Source organism: Mus pahari, chromosome 14 (assembly GCF_900095145.1).
Source record: "Mus pahari chromosome 14, PAHARI_EIJ_v1.1, whole genome shotgun sequence".
In the NCBI taxonomy this organism is placed as follows: domain Eukaryota; kingdom Metazoa; phylum Chordata; class Mammalia; order Rodentia; family Muridae; genus Mus; species Mus pahari.
Window position 1 is genome coordinate 56,665,711 of NC_034603.1, and position 17,950 is coordinate 56,683,660.

The 17,950-nt window shown below is 49.6% G+C and overlaps 1 protein-coding gene across 1 annotated transcript; it reads left to right on the forward strand.

Moving 5' to 3' along the window:
- The first annotated feature begins 231 nt into the window (after window positions 1–231).
- Trim25 (tripartite motif containing 25) lies at window positions 232–16,508 on the forward strand. The gene is made up of 9 exons (XM_021213776.2): window positions 232–886; window positions 5,523–5,618; window positions 10,321–10,554; window positions 12,193–12,364; window positions 13,750–13,812; window positions 14,833–14,856; window positions 15,228–15,326; window positions 15,414–15,512; window positions 15,872–16,508. The coding sequence occupies exons 1-9, from the start codon at window positions 293–295 to the stop codon at window positions 16,396–16,398; spliced, it is 1,908 nt and encodes a 635-aa protein (XP_021069435.1). The 5' UTR covers window positions 232–292; the 3' UTR covers window positions 16,399–16,508.
- Window positions 16,509–17,950: the final 1,442 nt, after the last annotated feature.

The following is a 17,950-nucleotide window of genomic DNA, read 5'->3' on the forward strand; positions in this document are numbered from 1 at the left end:
GAGTGCCTCTGAAACTGCACCTGGTAGCCCTTGGGGCAGGCGTCGCTCGGGTCCGCGGGGTGTGGGGGAGCATCAGAGTTCCCCAGGTCCCAAAATCACCTTTGGCTCCCAGCACCAGGAGGGAAGCCTCCCGCCCACCGTCCGGCCCCCCAGGGTCCCACGTGACTTCCTGAAGCCCCAGGGCACCGCCCCTCCTGCCCAGTTTCGATTCCTTCCTCGCCGCTCCCTAAGTACGGCGCGGTAGTGTGCGTAGCTGTTCCTGCGCGGCACGTCGGGTGAGCCCACGAGCGCGATGGCCGAGCTAAATCCTCTGGCCGAGGAGCTGTCGTGTTCCGTCTGCCTGGAGCTCTTCAAGGAGCCTGTCACCACCCCTTGCGGCCACAACTTCTGTATGGCATGCCTGGATGAGACGTGGGTCGTCCAGGGCTCGCCATACCGGTGCCCGCAGTGTCGCAAAGTGTACCAGGTGCGCCCGCAGCTGCAAAAGAACACGGTAATGTGCGCCGTGGTGGAGAAGTTCCTGCAGGCCGAGCAAGCGCGGACCCCGGTGGACGACTGGATCCCCCCTGCCCGCTCCGCCGCCTCCAGCGCAGCCACCCAGGTGGCCTGCGACCACTGCCTGACGGAGACTGCAGTGAAGACGTGCCTCGTGTGCATGGCCTCTTTCTGCCAGGAGCACTTGAAGCCTCACATCGACAGTCCCGCCTTCCAGGATCACCCCCTGCAGCCGCCCATCCGTGACCTTCTGCGCCGCAAATGTACCCAGCACAACCGCCTTCGGGAATTGTTTTGTCCGGAGCATGGCGAGTGCATCTGCCATATCTGTTTGGTAGAGCACAAGACCTGCTCCCCTACGCTCCTAAGCCAAGCCAGCGCCGACCTAGAGGTAGGGAGTGGCTGGTGGAGGGTATAGAGGACAGCCTGGACCAGCTGAATTGTGGAGAGAGGCCATCCTGGGTATCCCCGTAGTACAGTGGGTTGCTAGAGGAGATAGGCTTTGCTGGGCCAGAGATCCCATCCCTTCACAAGATCTCATGGCCTTAGGCTCTGTGGGCTGCAATCTGGGAGTTGGGCAGTAGGAAACCATCCCCACAGACCAAACAGGTAGATTATATATAGCTTCCCCCGCATCCGTTATCGCCTGCCTTCTCCAGCCCTCTCAGGTCTATTTTACACGGAGGACAACGGAAGGCACAGGTAAGAGTGCCTGCCCCAAGTCTGTGTTTGTCCGGTGGAGTTCAGTAGTTTTGAATATTAACCAGGAACCCTGGGGGTTACCTCTCCAACCCCTTCAGATCCTGGCAGCACCAAAGGGCTGTGTCCGTTTAGTTCATTCCACAGTTCAGGGCTGCGTCAGTTTAGTTCAGGAAAACAGGCCCAGAGAAGTTAGCGTAGCAGGAACCAGGCTGCTTTGAGTCACAGCTTCTGGTTTCCTTTTCCCTGTAGACCACAGATCTGTTGAGTCCAGAGCATGGGGCAGTCTTGGAGGCTTGGGGTCAAGGGCCAAGCTTCTGTTGATGTGGAGAGTTTGAATGGATAGGGAGTGTGAACACAGAGCCTCAGGAATCCCTGCTTGTGACTTTGGCACTGTGGTATAGCCCTTTTTGTTGTTGTTGTTGTTGTTGTTGTTGTTGTTGTTGTTTTTAGACAGTCTCACTATGTAGTCCTAGCTGTTCTGGAGCTCGCTATATTGACCAGGCTGGCCTCTCATGAAGACCTGCCTGCCTCTGCCTCCCAAGTGCTGGGACTAAAGGCATGCACTCAGTTGGTGTAGTCCTTTTTTTGTTTGTTTGTTTGTTTTTTGTTTTTGTTTTTTAGAAAGTTTATGGCTTCTTTTTTTAAAAAGTTTATTTATATGAGTACACTGTAGCTGTCTTCAGACACACCAGAAGAGGGCATTGGATCCCATTACAGATGGTTGTGAACCACCATGTGGTTGCTGGGATTTGAACTCAGGACCTCGGGAAGAGCAGTCAGTGCTCTTCCCCACTGAGCCATCTCTCCAGCCCCTTGTTTTGTTTTTTTAAGACAGGGTTTCTCTGTATAGCCCTGGCTGTCCTGGAACTCACTCTGTAGACCAGGCTGGCCTCAAATCCGCCTGCCTCTGCCTCCCAAGTGCTGGGATTAAAGGCATGCGCCACCATGCCCGGCTGGTATAGTCCATCTTGCTTTGTGAAACTGAGTAGTAGGAATTGGGCCTCTGGACCTGGGTCCACCTTGATGAAGACTGGAAGTGTGTGACAGGGAGTGAGGATTCCTAATGGCCTTGCGGGGTTGCAATGATTTTAGTGGCTTTAGAAGTCCCCATGTTCCCCCTTACAGACTCAGATCAGTTGTTGCCTCTCTTTGGTACATTTGTCAAAGTGTGATATGATCTCCTTTCTCTCTCAAATGTCTGGGAACTCGAGGCCTGTCCCAACCTTGCGGAAGGAATCGGAAACCTGGGTGAGGTTGGCAAGCCTTGCAGTAGTGCCAGGATCCCAGCTCCGCTCTCTCCTGCCACAGCCCTTCCCTGGCCTTGCCTGCCTGTCTGGGTCTTAGGTCCCTTAGGATGTTTTTTCCCCCCTGATTCTTGGCACCTGGATCTACAGGGAACATCTTTAGAGTTCCCCTCTTCAGTATACCCCATGTGGGTATGGGCACCTCCAAGTCTAGCTGTTCTGGGAGAAAGTCTGGCCCCGCCTTTGGTGCCTTTGCTACCACCGAGCTAGCTGTTTGACTTGAGGCAAGTCACTACAGATCGCTGGGTAGGTTGAGAGCCACCTGGGAAGTACTGCAGAGGCAGGAGCTGGTGTCAGAAGGCTTGGCACTTAAGAGGCTCCTCCCAGATTCAGTGCCAAGATCTGGGTTTAAATCCTGACCCCAGCAGTATCTTCCAGTTACAAAAGAATAAAACGGGGGACAGGATGGTCTCCAGTTACAGTGAACCTTGGGTGAAGCTGGTGTAGTGGCCTGTAATTCCAGCACTTGGGAGGTTCAGGCAGATAAATCATCAGGAGTTTGAGGCCAGCTTGGACGACATAGTTTCAGGTCAGCTACAGTGTGAGACTCAGAAAGTCTCAGAAAGACGACAACAAAAATAACCAGTGGCCGAGGAGGTGGCTTGGCTGGTAAAGGGCCTTGTGACCAAGGCTCTGGCCTGAGTTTGGTCTCTGGGACCTGTGGTAGGAAGAGAAGCAACTCTAGCAAGCTGTTCTTGACAATCCGTAAGCATGTGATCCTGCATATGCGTGGGCACATGCAACTAAATGAATGTAATAAAAGAAGAGAAAGCAGATAAGGCAACTCTCTGCAAGGTTTCCATATAGGTTACCATCCTTTCCGTTATTAGGCTTGGGCCACCCTGGTCTGTGCTCTGGGTCAGCCCCAGGCAGGACAAAATGTCCAGATTGGTCTCTGTCCCAGTCCAGTGAGCTTGCCATCAATCCCTGTAGTCGTATCCTGCTGCGTAAGTACGTATTTACCAAGGCAGAAGCAAGTGGGGGGCATTAGGGGCCTCCCCAGCCAGGAGTGACCAGCCATCCTGCTGACTTTTGAATCCCGATAGCAGGATTCCTCCTGCCAACCTCGTGCCCATATGTTTTTCAACCCAGCTGCTGCTCTTCCTGTCTCGGTGCCAGACCCTGGCAAATGTGCTGTCTTGAGCATCACAGCTACTAGTTTGGGGGGTGCCGACTCAGGATTCCCCTCTCTCCCACATGGAGGACCCCTGGTCCTTGGTCTGCCACAAGCTCTCCCAGACTTCTCAAAGGTCTCTATCCTTGTCCAGTCCTCAAGCTGCCCCTCTTTGATTTGGAGTGGGGTGGAGTGGACCCCCATTCTCAATGAGGGGACTGTGCTTGCTTAATGATGGATAACCTTTTCAGCGTGGAGGCCTGGTAGTGCACTCAATTCTGGAATTGAGTCAGTTGTTAGCACCAGTGTGTTCTCAAGTTCCTTCTAGCCCGGGAGGTAGATCTGCCTGGATTTGCCCTTTGATCCAAATCTATCTCAGCCACTGTTGGAGGCCTGAGGTGGGGGAAGGGTTGTGTCACAGAGATTGAGCCAAACATCACTGATCTAGGCTTTCTGGCTACAGTTTGTACAGCCTTGATCTTTGTGTCCGCCCCTTAAATGTTTTCAGCAGATGGTGCAAATCGAGCCCCAAGGTTAGGCCCGGCTCTGATGGAGTAGAGGAAGGAGGAAAGCAGAAGAGAGAGCTACTGTGGATTGAGCTACTTGCTTAGGGGAAGGAAATGTTGTTATTATATTTTTTGTAGAAATTCCTAGCACACACGGTTTGGTCACTGGTTTATAAGTTTAGTACCAGAGCCTAACCTGAGCCAGTTACTAACCATGTGGTCTTGGGTGAGTCACCTGACTCCTCGACACCCTTCTGTAAGGTCTGAGTGATGTCTACTTCTCTTGAGTTGCTCTAGAAGTTAATAGGTGTCAGGTGCTGGAAGAGTGTGTGAGCCCTTCATAACAGCCCTCATGACTGGCGGTGGAGTGTCCCCTCTCATCTCTGTATGCCTCTGTTCTGTCTTAGCCGGGATGTAGGAAACTTGCTCCTGGAGGTGGCTGAGAGCCAGTTTTGAATCAGCATAGCTCTCAAGCCCCAGTGGCCAGCTTACCCTGATCCTCAGCCTTCGGTGGTCCTGGCCTGGGGTGGCCAAGCACAGCTGCGTATTTGTCCCTGCCTTGCTGGAGGTGACAAAGCCTCACCCAGCGTCCTTCCCCTGCTGGAAGTCACCCCTGGGGAGGACAGCCTTGGGTGTTGGGCTCCTTGGTTGGGTCCCCTCCTCCTGGAAACGCCACTGCTTTCTTAGTTTGCCAGCGCTGTTGATATTTTGTCTACTTTCAAGGCTGTTGGCTGTGGTAGGGTGAGTGACCTCACCCGGCCGTCACAGAAGCAGCTGGTTCCAGATCATTATGTCTCTGTGAGCTGGGACACTTGCTGTCCCCTTTGCTTGGATTTCATGAGCTGAAAAAGAAATGTCTTAGAATAGAAGCTGACAGCCGGGTGTGGTGGCGCACACCTTTAATCCCAGCACTTGGGAGGCAGAGGCAGGTGGATTTCTGAGTTCGAGGCCAGCCTGGTCTACAAAGTGAGTACCAGGATAGCCAGGGCTACACAGAGAAACCCTGCCTCAAAAAGCAAAAAACAAAACAAAACAAAAAAAAGAATAGAAGCTGACATTTAGCATGACAGATCCTCCAGGCAGGACTGTGAGCACAGTCCTTGGTTAGTCTTCCTGATTGTCCCTGTAGCCGCCTACCCAGTGGTTTCTGTTCATGGCCAAGGAAGTAAGCAGAAGACAGACACATGGCTGGGAACGGGCTTTCAAACTCTGTTGTTTGGTTCCAAGTCTTAATGTTTCTTTATTGTCTTTCTGAAGGGATACAGGGAAACATCAAATACAAGAAGCATAGAGTGGGCAGATGGAGCAGCGGGGTTAGGGAGGGAATGGTCCTCGATGTGGGGGTGGGCTAGGACACTAGGCTAAGGAGGGGCTCTCTCACCCTGTGTGTTTTCTCTACAGTACAAACTGAGGCATAAACTCGCTATCGTGCACAGTCACATCAATGGGGCAACCAAAGCATTGGAGGACGTGAGATCCAAGCAGCAGAGTGTGCAGGTGAGTGACCCTCCCCCACTCTAACTCCACCCTGTAAACTCCAAACCCCCTCATTCTTCAGGGAGCACATAGCCTGGGCGTGCCTGGGAATTGGGCGGTCCGCAGAGTGCTTAGGTAGCTCACTTGAAGCCTTGGGTTCCATCCTGATAACACAGAAACCTTAGTAGAGTAGGGTCATAAGTTCAAGGCCACCTTTGGTTCCATAGTTAGCTCCAGACCAGCCTGGAGGGATACACGAAATCCTGGCTTTTGTTTCATTTTGTATTTGAGTCAGGGTCTTACTATTAAGCCCTGGCTCTCAAGGAACTCACTGTGTGGATTAATCTGGACTTGAATCCACAGAGATATCTGCCTGCCTCTGTCTCCTAAGTGCTAAGTATTAAAGGTGTGGTACACCCCCATGCACGAAACTCTTGCCTTAAAAAAAAAGCCTTGCGAAGCATTCAGAAAGCTATATGTCCAAGAAGTAGCCTTTATAAATACACATCAAAAAACTCCCTGAAAGCCCGGCCTTGGGAGACTCATTAAAAATGAAGGGGTAAAAGGCTTAGAAAGATGGCTGAGCTCGTAAAGGTGATGGTTGTGCAGCCTAACCCCCCAAGTTCAATCCCTGGAATCCAAGCAAAGGTGGGAGATGAGAACTGACATCGCAGAGTTGACCTTTGACCTCCAAATTCATGCTGTGGTACTCGCCTTCACTCTGACAATAAGTAAAAAATTAAGATTAATTAAATTAATTAATTTTTTATTTAGAGTCAGTAAATATGCCAGGCATGGTGGTGCACACTTTTAATTCTAGCACTTAGGAACTAGAGACAGGTGGATCTCTGTCGCCAGGGCTACATAGTGAGGCCTGATCTAGGAAGGAGGAGAAAGCAGAAGATGAAGGAAGGGAGGAGGAGAAGAAATGATGATGACGATGACGACAACAATGATGAAATAATGATATTGTCATTGTCGTCAGGTCGTCCTCCTCTGGGGAGAATCCTTCCTACCTCTTCCAGCTTCCAGGAGCTCAGGTCTTCCTTTGTTGTTACTGCTTCAGTCTTTCCTGTACCTTTCTTCCATCTACAAGAACGCCATTGTTATTGGACTCAGGGTCTACCTGGCTAACTCAAGATGATCTCGTGTGTGTGTGTGTGTGTGTGTGTGTGTGTGTGTGTGTGTGTGTGTGTGTGTGTGTGTGACAGGGTTTCTCTGTGCAATCCTGGCTGTCCTGGAACTCACTCTGTAGACCAGGCTGGCCTCAAACTCAGAAATCCTCCTGCCTCTGCCTCCCAAGTGCTGAGATTACAAGCATGCGCCACCATTGCCCAGCCTTTTTTTTTAAATTTGTATTTCACGTGCATTGATGTTTTTGGCTGCATGTATGTCTGTGTGAGGGTGTCATATCCTCTGGCACTGGAGTTACAGAGAGTTGTGAACTGCCGTGTGGGTGCTGGGTATTGAGCCCTGGAAATCTGGAAGAACAGCCAGTGCTCTTAACCACTAAGCCATCTTTCTCTTTAGCGCCCGGTGGATCTCTCTCTTAATGTGTTAAGTACATTTGCAAAGACCGATGATGATGATGATGATGATGATGGACTATTAACATGTGCCTGTAGGGTTTGGGATGTGTGTGTAGACTCATTTGGCAGTTGTGACTAAGATGGCTAAATTCATGCCAAGCTGCATGGGTCACTTGAACAAACTTCTTGGGTAACCTCACTAGGTCACCCTCACCTGCTTTCTTGAGCTTTCGAAAAAAGGAACAAAAAAAGAAAAAAAAAGAAAAAAAAAAAGAAAAAAGGAACAAGGTGGAAGAGACTGGCAACAAGCAATTTCCTTTTAAGCAATCACTGTGACGTGTGTTGCACGTACTACTTCTAGCCTTGCCTCAGTGGAAGAAATTTAGCCACCCTGGCCAAGCCTGGTTGCAAGGGAGTCTGGGAAATGTAGTCTAGAAAGCTGTATACCAGGTGACTCTCCTGTGTGTTCTCTTACTAAACAGAAAAGGAGGAAGTGACACAGAAGAGGAGATACTCTGAAAGGATACCTAAGTGGCTAAAGAGTTGAGGGTCGGGCTGGCGAGATGGCTCAGCATGTAAGAGCACCGACTGCTCTTCTGAAGGTCCTGAGTTCAAATCCCAGCAACCACATGGTGGCTCAACCACCGGTAATGAGATCTGATGCCCTCTACTGGTGTTTGAAGACAGCTACAGTGTACTTATGTACACTAATAAATCTAAAAAAAAAAAAAAAAAAAAAAGTTGAGGGTCAGTGAAATGACTCAGTGGGTAAAAAATGCTTGCTGAACAAGCCTGAAAACTTGAGTTCAATCCCAGGCCCCACAGTGGAAGAAGAGAACCAACTCCTGAAAGTTGTCCTCTGACCTCCACATATGCACCTGGGGATGTGTGCACACACTGATAGCAGCAGCAACGACAAAAGTAATAATAAATTTAATAGTTTTTTTTTCCATTTATTTTTATTTTATGTGCATTGGTGTTTTGCCTGAATGTATGTCTGTGTCAAATCCTGGGCTTACAGACAGTTGTGAGCTGCTATATGGGTGCTGAGAATTGAACCTGGGTCCTCTGTGAAAGAGCAGTCAGTGCTCTTTTTTTTTTGTTTTTTAAAAAGTTTTTTTCATTTATTTTTATTTTATGTGCATTGGTATTTTGCCTGAATGTATGTCTGTGTCAGATCCTGGACTTACAGACAGTTGTGAGCTGCTATGTGGGTGCTGAGAATTGAACCTGGGTCCTCTGTGAAAGAGCAGTCAGTGCTCTTAACCCAAGCCATCTCTCCAGCCCCAAAGTGAACAATTTTTAAAAAGGTGAATTCCACTCTCTTGGTGTGCATTGTGTAGTTTTTTTTGTTTGTTTGTCATGTTTGATTCTGAACTATTGAAGTTACTCAAGAAAGTTGTTCAAACATACTATTGAAACCACACTGTCTACCAGAAACATCCTGGACACCTCTGATTAATTTAAAACCAATTTGAGTTAAGGGTGTGGTGGTAGGCCTTGAACCTTGGACCCATGACATCACACATGCTAGGTAAACACTCTGCCACTGAGCTATGCTCCCAACACCTGAAACTAGTTGTAGTAATGCAACTCATTTAACTCAGTGTGTCCAGTATGTTATTTCAGTGTATCATCAACACATTTTCCTTTGATGGCACTGGGGAGTGAAGCTAGGTCCTTGTGCATACCTGGCAAGTGCTCTACAAGTGAGCTGACTCCAGCTCAATAAAAAGTATTAATGAATTTGGGGTGGGTATTAAGTCTTTGATGTCCATTCATTGTCTACTCACAAGTTATGGGCTTTTTTGAGATAGGGTTTCTTTGTGTTGCCCTGGCTGTCCTGGAACACGCTGTGTAGACCAGGCTGGCCTCAAACTCAAGAGATCCTCCTGCCTCTGCCTCTGGAGTGCTAGAATCAAAGGTGTGCCTAGCTGACTTGACATGTTTCAAATGCTCAGAAGCCACATGTAACACTGAAAAGAAGAATTCTAAAGAATGGTCATCTTTGATGGACTTTAGGAATTTGTTTGAAATTGTTTCATGCCTCCAGGCTAGCCACAAATCCTTGGGCTCAAGTGACCCCCCTGCCTCAGTCTCTGGAGGAACTGGAGTAATAATAAATTATGTGACCAACCAACTCACTTTTTGCTGTTTCAAAAGATTTGCTTGTTAACAGTTGTCTCCCTTCTTCCACCACCCCAATTTGGAGGCAAGGGTCACATGTAGCCTGGGGTGGCCTCAAGTATATAGTGTAGCCAGTGATGGCCTTGAAATTCTCATTCTCTTGTTGCAGCCTACCTAGTGCTGGGGTTATAGTTGTAAGTCACCACACCGGGCTTTGCTTGTTAATAGGTCTTTTTCTTTGTTTGTTTGTTTCTTTGGTTGGTTGGTGTCTTAGGGTTTCTATTCCTGCACAAACATCATGACCAAGAAGCAAGTTGGGGAGGAAAGGGTTTATTCGGCTTACATTTTCCACATTGCTATTAATCACCAAAGGACTGGAACTCAAGCAGGTCAGGAAGCAGGAGCTGATGCAGAGGCCATGGCGGGGTGTTCTTTACTGGCTTGCTTTTTCTGGCTTGCTCAGCTTGTTCTCTTATAGAACCCAAGACTACCAGCCCAGGGATGGTCCCACCCACAGGGGGACCTCCCCGCTTAATCACTAATTGAAAAAATGCCTTACAGCTGGATCTCATGGAGGCACTTTCCCAGCTAAAACTCCTTTCTCGGTGATAACTCCAGTCTGTGTCAAGTTGTCACATAAAACTAGCCAGTACAGTTGGATTCTGGGTTTTGAGACAGGGTTTCTCTGGGTAGCCCTGGCTGTCCTGGAACTCACTCTGTAGACCATACTGGCCTAGAACTCAGAAATCTGCCTGCCTCTGCCTCCAAGTGTTAGGAAAGGCATGCACTGCCACCAGCCTGGCTCTTGTGAACTTCTTACATGTGTTTCTCTTGGCAAGTAGTTAAAGTACTTTCCTAGGAATTGGGGTTGCTGGGTCTTGGGGTGTGTTCACCTCCAGATGGATAGGACTTTGCCAAGTGACTGCCCAGGGTGGCAGCATGAAGTGTCACAGAGGTCCTGGTGCTACACACACACACACACACACACACACACCACAGGCAACACAGGAGTGCAGCCTTAGCGTTATCAGTAGTCTGATAGGAGCCCCTTCACCTTGGCCTCGTAGGACTCTATGAAGAGGAAGATGGAACAGCTGAGACAGGAGTATATGGAAATGAAGGCTGTCATCGATGCAGCAGAGACCAGCTCCTCGCGCAAGTTGAAGGAGGAGGAGAAGAGGGTCTATGGAAAACTTGACACCATCTACCAGGTTCTTCTCAAGAAGAAGAATGAAATGCAGAAACTGAAGGCAGAGGTTGAGCTCATCCTGGATAAAGGGGATGAGTTTGAGTTTCTGGAGGTGAGTTGTGGCTCGGGTGCTGTGTGTGTGTGTTCTGCATAGCATTGTAGAGCTGATAGGAGTCTGGACTTCATAGAGTCAGGGCTTTAACCTTTAATCCCAGCACTTGGGAGGCAGAGGCAGGCGGATTTCTGAGTTCGAGGCCAGCCTGGTCTACAGAGCGAGTTCCAGAACAGCCAGGGCTATAGGAATCTTTCGGGATAGCATTTGAAATGTAAATAAAGAAAATTAGAAAAACAAAAAAAAAAAAAAAAAAAAAAGGTCAATTTGGAAAGATCACAGAGACATACTGTATGTCTACACTCTGCAATAACTTACCTGAATTTAGGGGCTTTAGAGAACCTCTGATGGTTATCTCCTGGTTCCCTCAGCTCAGCGTCTTGGCGTGGCTTCCCAGCTGTTGCCCTAGCACCAGCAGTCTAGCTGCAGGCTGGCTGTATTGATTTTGGAGTGCAGGGTTGTTGTTGTTTTTTCCAAGAGCACCTGGCTACTTAGTTCCTCGAGGCTATAGATTAAGTGTACACTTTCTTGCTGGCTGTCAGCTGAGGCCTTCTTTCAGCTTGCCAACCTGTGTTTGCCTAAGCCAGCAGAAACATTCCTCCTGAAGGTCTCTTACCCCATTAAGTCTGGCCTACCCAGGATAATCACCCTTTCAATTAATTTTTTCAACTGGTTGATAATCTTCATTGTTCCTTTGGTGGTGTTCCTAGTAGTTCGTCATGCAGTAATGCCCTTTCCATCTGCCCTGTACTCAGGGGATGGTTAAAGGGGACTCTAGGGAGCCTCTTATTGTGTCACTCCCTGTAGAGTGTCTGCCTTCTCTTCCTGTCCTCTGTCACATACTCCCTGGAGACGTCTTTCTGAAGCACTGTCTCCCTGCTCTGCCCGGCGCTGTGCTCGGTAGCATGGTCCATGAGTGAGGTCCTTGCTGTTCACACTTGGTCGCTGCTGTCAGACTCACCTCTTGACGTGCCCTGTGCTCTGACCACAGCGGGCGCTACGCTCTTCATCCTCAGAAATAGCCGAGTGGGAACACCATGTCGATCTCCTCTGCCCAGTGGATTATGTGCCTTTTCCAGGGCTACCCGTGTCATTGCTGTTACACATCATTAGTGTTGCAGAGTATGCCTTCCCCCCCCCCAACTACCGCCACCACCATAGCGCTGATGATGTCATTTCAGACGTGCTTGTTCTGTGTAGCCTTTGGCTATAAGCCACATCTTGTCACTTATCTCTTCTCCCTCGCCTGTCTAGTTCTCGGCCCAGATCTCTGTGAACTACCTCGTTTGATCCTCCAAGGACTCAGATTCCCTGCTCAGTACAGGGGTGATGGAACTTCCTCTGTCCGTGAAGCTTGCTGGTACATAGGTGGAGGTTTTTTGCTACCCCAGGGAAGCTCATTCCTAGGCCTAGAAACTACTGAGTTCTGCGAGAAAGGATTCAAGGTCCTTGTCTAAGCCTCCTCCTTAAACGAGCGCTCCAGCTCGTTTCAGGGTCAGTGACCTTGGCTGTGTGATTGAGGTAGGAAGCTGGACAACTCTCTGTTGCCAGAGGAACCACTGGTGGGGTGTGTGAGGATGCATCCCCAACCCTGGCTTTCCTCCAGTCACCTGTGCTTAACATCTTGGCTTGTTCCAGAAAGCTGCAAAATTGCAAGGAGAGTCAACAAAACCAGTCTACATCCCTAAGATAGACCTGGACCATGAATTGATAAAGGGAATCTACCAGGGTGCAATGGACCTGAAGAGTGAGCTGAAGCACTCCACTAAGAAGCAGCAAGAGAAGAAGGCTGAGGACCACAATGGCTCAGGTAACAACAGTGACCCGACGCTGATGATGAGCCCTTTGGTGCCTTAGGGTGGGAGAGGTGTCAGGCAGAAAATTGGCACTTGAATTTCAAGGGTCCTGAAACAGCCTCTGCTTTGTCCTGACATCACAGCTGCTTTACCAAAAAGAGGATCGAGGCTTGTTATTCTGATGGGTGTTGGAGGCCAGCATGGATGGGCTTTGAGTAGACTCTGGGTTGCCAGTGTGTTTGGTGGACAGAGGGCTAGCTTTAGGGTCAGAGAAATGTGAAATTCCTCCTTACTACTCTTTTGCATTCCTTCCTCAACATCCCAACCACCATCATGTTTCCCTGCTTCACACGCACACACACACACACACACACACACACACACCACTGACTGCCAACACCCAATTCTGGGCTCTGGGGTGGGGACTGGTCCCATTGTATGCTAGACAAGTACCCCACCACAGACCTCTGTACCTAACCCTTGGCTTTTTGAAACAAGATCTCTCTAGGTAGCCCAGGCCATCTGTCACCTCCTAAGTACTGGGATTACAGGTGTAAACCAGCACACCTAGCTGTCAAATATTTCCTTTCACTTCTGACCCTGCTCACTGAGCCCGGTGAAATATCATCTGCCTGCTGCATGACCATGCTAGCTTCCTACAGGGTCCCCCCATGCCCGCTGTTACAGCCAGGGAGGTTTTATAGGATATCGATGTCACCGTGTTTCCCTCGTAACCCATTCGGGAGCTTTCCGGTTATCCTGAGATGGCAGACCAGACCCTTGACCTTGGCCGACAAGCAATAGTAGGTGCTGTGTTTTCATCTCTGGGTTCCCGCAACACCTCCCACCACCTCTCTCTATTCAGTCTCTCTTTGGGGATGCAAGTGATGGCCCTGAACTTCACTGTGGCCATCCCAGTGTCCTTGCAGAAGGACTTCTGAAGCAGGTAAAGATGAGGTTCCTTGTGGAAGGTTCTGGAAGTACTTCACATGGATTGTATGAGCAACTAGACTGCCAAGAGAGGGAAGAAAGGACCAGGGGTCAAGAACCTGACATTGGCCTAGCCTCCACTCCACACCAGACACCTTGACCTCACTCAGGGGTCCCATCAGCCATCAAGTTCACGTTCTCCTTGATGTATGGCCAGAGAGAGCAAACAGAAGTCCCGGAGCTGGGTGCTGATGAGGAGACTTTCTCACATCTGTGTCTTCAGCAGAGGAGAGAAGGAACACACGTAATGGGTCCACCTGATACTCATTCTGTCTCTTGCAAATGACGGAATGGAACAGGCAGTGGGAGGGCTGTCTGTGTGGATGTTCTGCCCACGGCCTCAACGAATGTGGCTCTGAGAGTTGGTGGGGAGGATCCACATACAACTAGACCCTTTTCTCTGGCACAGGTAACAAGGGAAACCAGATGGAGTCCACTTCGAAACCCATACACCCTTCGAAGAAGACCACACGTAAGTAGCCCCTCGTTTTTTCTGGTGTCAGTGTGGCTGTGGCTGGCAGGTGCTTGGTTGAAAACTGTCACAGGGGCTACTGAGGCTTCTAGATGGTCACAGACCATCTCAGATTTGTGTGTGTGTGTGTGTGTGTGTGTGTGTGTGTGTGTGTGTGTGTATACATGCACCATGGTACACGTGTGAAAATCGGAAGTCAACCTTGGGTGTCGGTCCTTACCTTCCACTTTATTTGAGGCAGGGCCTTTTATGTGCCATGGTACAAGCCAGACTCTCTGGCCTGAAGGCTCTGGGATTCTCCTGCGATAGACAGCCATCGTCTTGCCGTAAGACCTCTGGGATTTCAGACGCATGCTAGCCCATCTAACCTTATCTGGGGTCTGAAGATCTGAACTCAGGTCTTCAGGCTTGTGTGGCATCTGTTTCACCCACTGAACCATCTTCCCAGCCCCATGTTTCTCTCTTTTCCCCTATGGCCCTCTCCCAGTGAGCCATAGAAACTGTTTCCCTAATGATCTCTACCAGTGAGAATTTGATTCTACACACTCACAGTGTGTATTGGCGTATTTATAAAACAGGTAAGCAGTAAGCAGACTGTGGTGGCGCACGCCTTTAATCCCAGCGCTTGGGAGGCAGAGGCAGGTGAATTTCTTAGTTCAAGGCCAGCCTGGTCTGCAGAGTGAGTTCCAGGACAGCCAGGGCTACAGAGAAACTCTGTCTCGAAAAACCAAAAAAACCATTCTGACAAATGAGTTCCATGTCACCATTACCCAAATCAACATAAACACTTCTGAGAAAATTCCTTCCTGTTTCCTAATAGACAGTGTATACCCACCCACCATGACCCTGGTGAGGGTTCCTACACTTGTCGTGTTATCAGCCACTACCTTATAGTTCAAGTTAATCCGTCTTTCCTTAGCTGGTATGAGTCAGGTGCATGCTGGTGAATGTTACTGTGATCTTTTGTGTGTGTGACATCATGCTTTAAAATATCGTAATCCTAAAATCTTTCCTTTTCAGAGGATAAGAAGACCAAGAAAACGCGTAAGTTGTGCCATCTGTGTATCTTTTTGTTCTCGTGACTTGTGTAAGTCTAGAGCTGACAGCAACGGTTGACAACAAGTGACCTGCTTTAAGGGGGGGGGGGTTCTGCAGTGCAAATGTGTGCCCATGAGGATAGGCAGCTCTGAGCAGGGGTTGGAGGACGGGCATGGGGATGTGTGGATGGATAGGTAGATGGGTGGATGGTAAATGGGTAGGGCAGATGAAGAGCCTCATCATCTAGGCTCACTTGTGTGGCCCTGGCTGGTCAGATGTGTCTGTGGAAGTTGAGAGTCATCTTGGAAGGGGAAGAGAAATCATCTAGTCCTCTGGGTTGTATTGCGATTCCATGGTTGTCCTTCCTCACCTCCCAGCTGGCGCTCCCGGCCCTGCCTCCCAGTTCTCACCCTACAAGTTGCCCACCTTTGGAGCTCCTGGCCAATCACTGGATTTGAATGCAACTTCCCCTGATGGTGAGTGGTGTGGACAAGTGCCAGGGGATTAGGTCCCGTTTGTCCTGAGTTCCTGTCTTGAATGCTATCCTCTGTTTTGTCTTCTAGCCGCACCCAAGGCCAGTGCTACACAGCCGAACTCTGCAGCACTCAAGGCTAAGGCGCTAGAAAACTTCTTAAACAAGTCCAGAACGGAGCTTCTGGAGTGTGAGTGGCTTGGCTCTGTGGGCGGCTTCGTGCATACCTGGGTGGATGGATGGATGGGCAGGTGGGTGCGTGGATGACTGGACAGATGAATGGGTGATCAGTGCCCTGGGGAGTAGGTAGCTAGATGGTGTGTGTGTCTGAGTAAGTGTTCTGATAGACGAGTGGTTAGTTGGATGGGCGGGTAGGTGGGTAGATGGATGGGTAGTTAGGTGATTGGGTGAATGGGAGAGTAGATGGCTGGATGGGTATGTGGATGTGCGGATGGAGAAAATAAATGTTAACAGATGAGAAAAGCTTTAAAAGTGCAGGCACCTTGGGTCCCTTGTCACAATTCCCTGGGGTGGGGCGTATCTTCACAGATTTCGTGAAAGTCGTCTTCGACTACAATACTGCCCACAACAAAGTGACTCTGTCAGACAACTACACCACCGCCTCTGTGTCGGACGGGCTCCAGCACTACCGGTCCCACCCCCAGAGGTTCACCTACTGCTCTCAGGTCCTGGGGCTGCACTGCTACAAGAAAGGCGTTCACTACTGGGAGGTGGAACTGCAGAAGAACAACTTCTGTGGCGTAGGCGTCTGCTACGGCAGCATGGAACGGCAGGGCCCCGAGAGCCGGCTGGGCCGCAACCCCAACTCATGGTGTGTGGAGTGGTTCAATAACAAGATCTCCGCCTGGCACAACAACGTGGAGAAGACTCTGCCCTCCACCAAGGCCACCCGAGTTGGTGTGCTGCTCAACTGTGACCACGGCTTCGTCATTTTCTTTGCGGTCACCGAAAAGATGTGTCAGATGTATAAGTTCAAGGTGGACTTCACGGAAGCTCTGTACCCAGCCTTCTGGGTGTTCTCGGCGGGTACCACCCTCTCTATCTGCTCCAAGTAACCAGGTCCCTAGGCCAGCCACAGTCACTTGGGCTTGCTGGGGAACATCCAAAACTCCGGAGGAGGGAACTCTCCTTTGGAGAACTTCTGAGTCCCTACCGGATAAGAGATTGGGAGGGGAGCTGGGGAAGGGGGTGGGAAGAATCAGAGGGGAGGTTAGGCTCAGAAAGGGGTGGGGCGATTGTCTTGTGGGTGGGGAAGCATATCTACCTCCTCATGCCCCCAAAGGCAGGGTGACCTCCTGCCAGTGTTCCCGGGAAATCTCCAGGCTGCTAGTTACTTGGGCTGAGCCTCAGAGAGTAAAATTATTAGTGTTTCTGTTGCCTTACAGAAAATCCATAGCCATTAGTCATGTTTTTTTCTCAGGTGTCAGATGTCCACCCTATTCTGCTCTCTGGGGTAGCCTTCAGATCTTTGTATTTTGATTATGATGTAGATTATTATTATTATTATTATTTTTAAAGCCAGCTGTAGTGGTGCACACATTTAATCCAAGCCTTTGGGAAATAGAAGCAGACACATCTTGATGAGTTCAAGGACAGCCTGATGTATATAGTGGGTTTTAGGACAGCTAAAGCTACTCCATAGTGCTACCCTGTCTCTGAAAAACAAACAAAAATTCTTTGGTGCTGGGGTCTGAATGTACAGCCTTTACCCCTGAGCTACATCCCTACTCTGAATTTCCATATAGCTCTCCCCCCACAAGGAATCTTGTGTAGCTAAGACTGCAGCCTGTGTTGATTTGTGTCAAGGTAACCCAGACCTGATTGAGATGGAAGTCTCTCCCTCTTCAAGGGGCAGTTCTCTAGGGACATGTTGATGGTGGCCATGGAGTTAGAGGCCTTTTGTCCCATAGCCTAGGCCAGGAGTGGGGTTTGGGGAGCAGAACCCTGGCTGGATTGTGGGAGCCTGATGGCTTTGCTCCTACTGTTCTCTTGCCGTGACAGCTGATCCCAGCAGTAATACCCCTCCTCTGGATTGTAGATACTGGGCTGATGGCTATAAATGCCGCGCCATTTGCCTTTTGTGGCTTCTGTCACAGTTCAGTGGACAGCCACACCACATTCCCAAAGCCTACTGTTATGGAGACGACGGTGTGTGGTTGCTTCAGGAACCTCGCTAGATCACCTATTGGGGGACGGCCTATGGCCTGAAGCGTCCTAAAAGAGACTCTCTGGAGATAGCTGGATTCCTGTTTATCTGCAGCCACAGATTACAGGCCCAGTGATGAGTCAGACCCATCACCTGCCCTGACCCTTTCTGCTCTCCTCATTTTTGAGCCAATTCCAGATGCTCATGTAGACCAAACTGCAGGTTAGGAGGACTTTGAAGGATGAGGAAACAATAAATAAATAACTAGGAGAGTCCAGGCAGTGGTTGTTTCTCTGCTGTCTTTCACAGTGAGAATCGCCCAGGCCATAAAGGGCAGGGATGGATGACTGACTGGGATATCCCCACCTCCTGTCGTGATGGCAAATCCAGAAGATGTGAGGATTTGACCTCTTGTGACAGGAGTCCAGCTCTCTCTTTCCTAAGTGGGGAGCTCCTGCTTG

What these genes read in the sequence shown, in the direction of transcription:
- Trim25 (XM_021213776.2), top strand. Translation starts at nt 293, where the DNA reads ATGGCCGAGCTAAATCCTCTGGCCGAGGAGCTGTCGTGTTCCGTCTGC. An exon ending in CCAAGCAGCAGAGTGTGCAG is followed by an intron (nt 5,619 to 10,320) that starts GTGAGTGACCCT and finishes TTGGCCTCGTAG; the next exon opens with GACTCTATGAAGAGGAAGAT. An exon ending in ATGAGTTTGAGTTTCTGGAG is followed by an intron (nt 10,555 to 12,192) that starts GTGAGTTGTGGC and finishes GGCTTGTTCCAG; the next exon opens with AAAGCTGCAAAATTGCAAGG.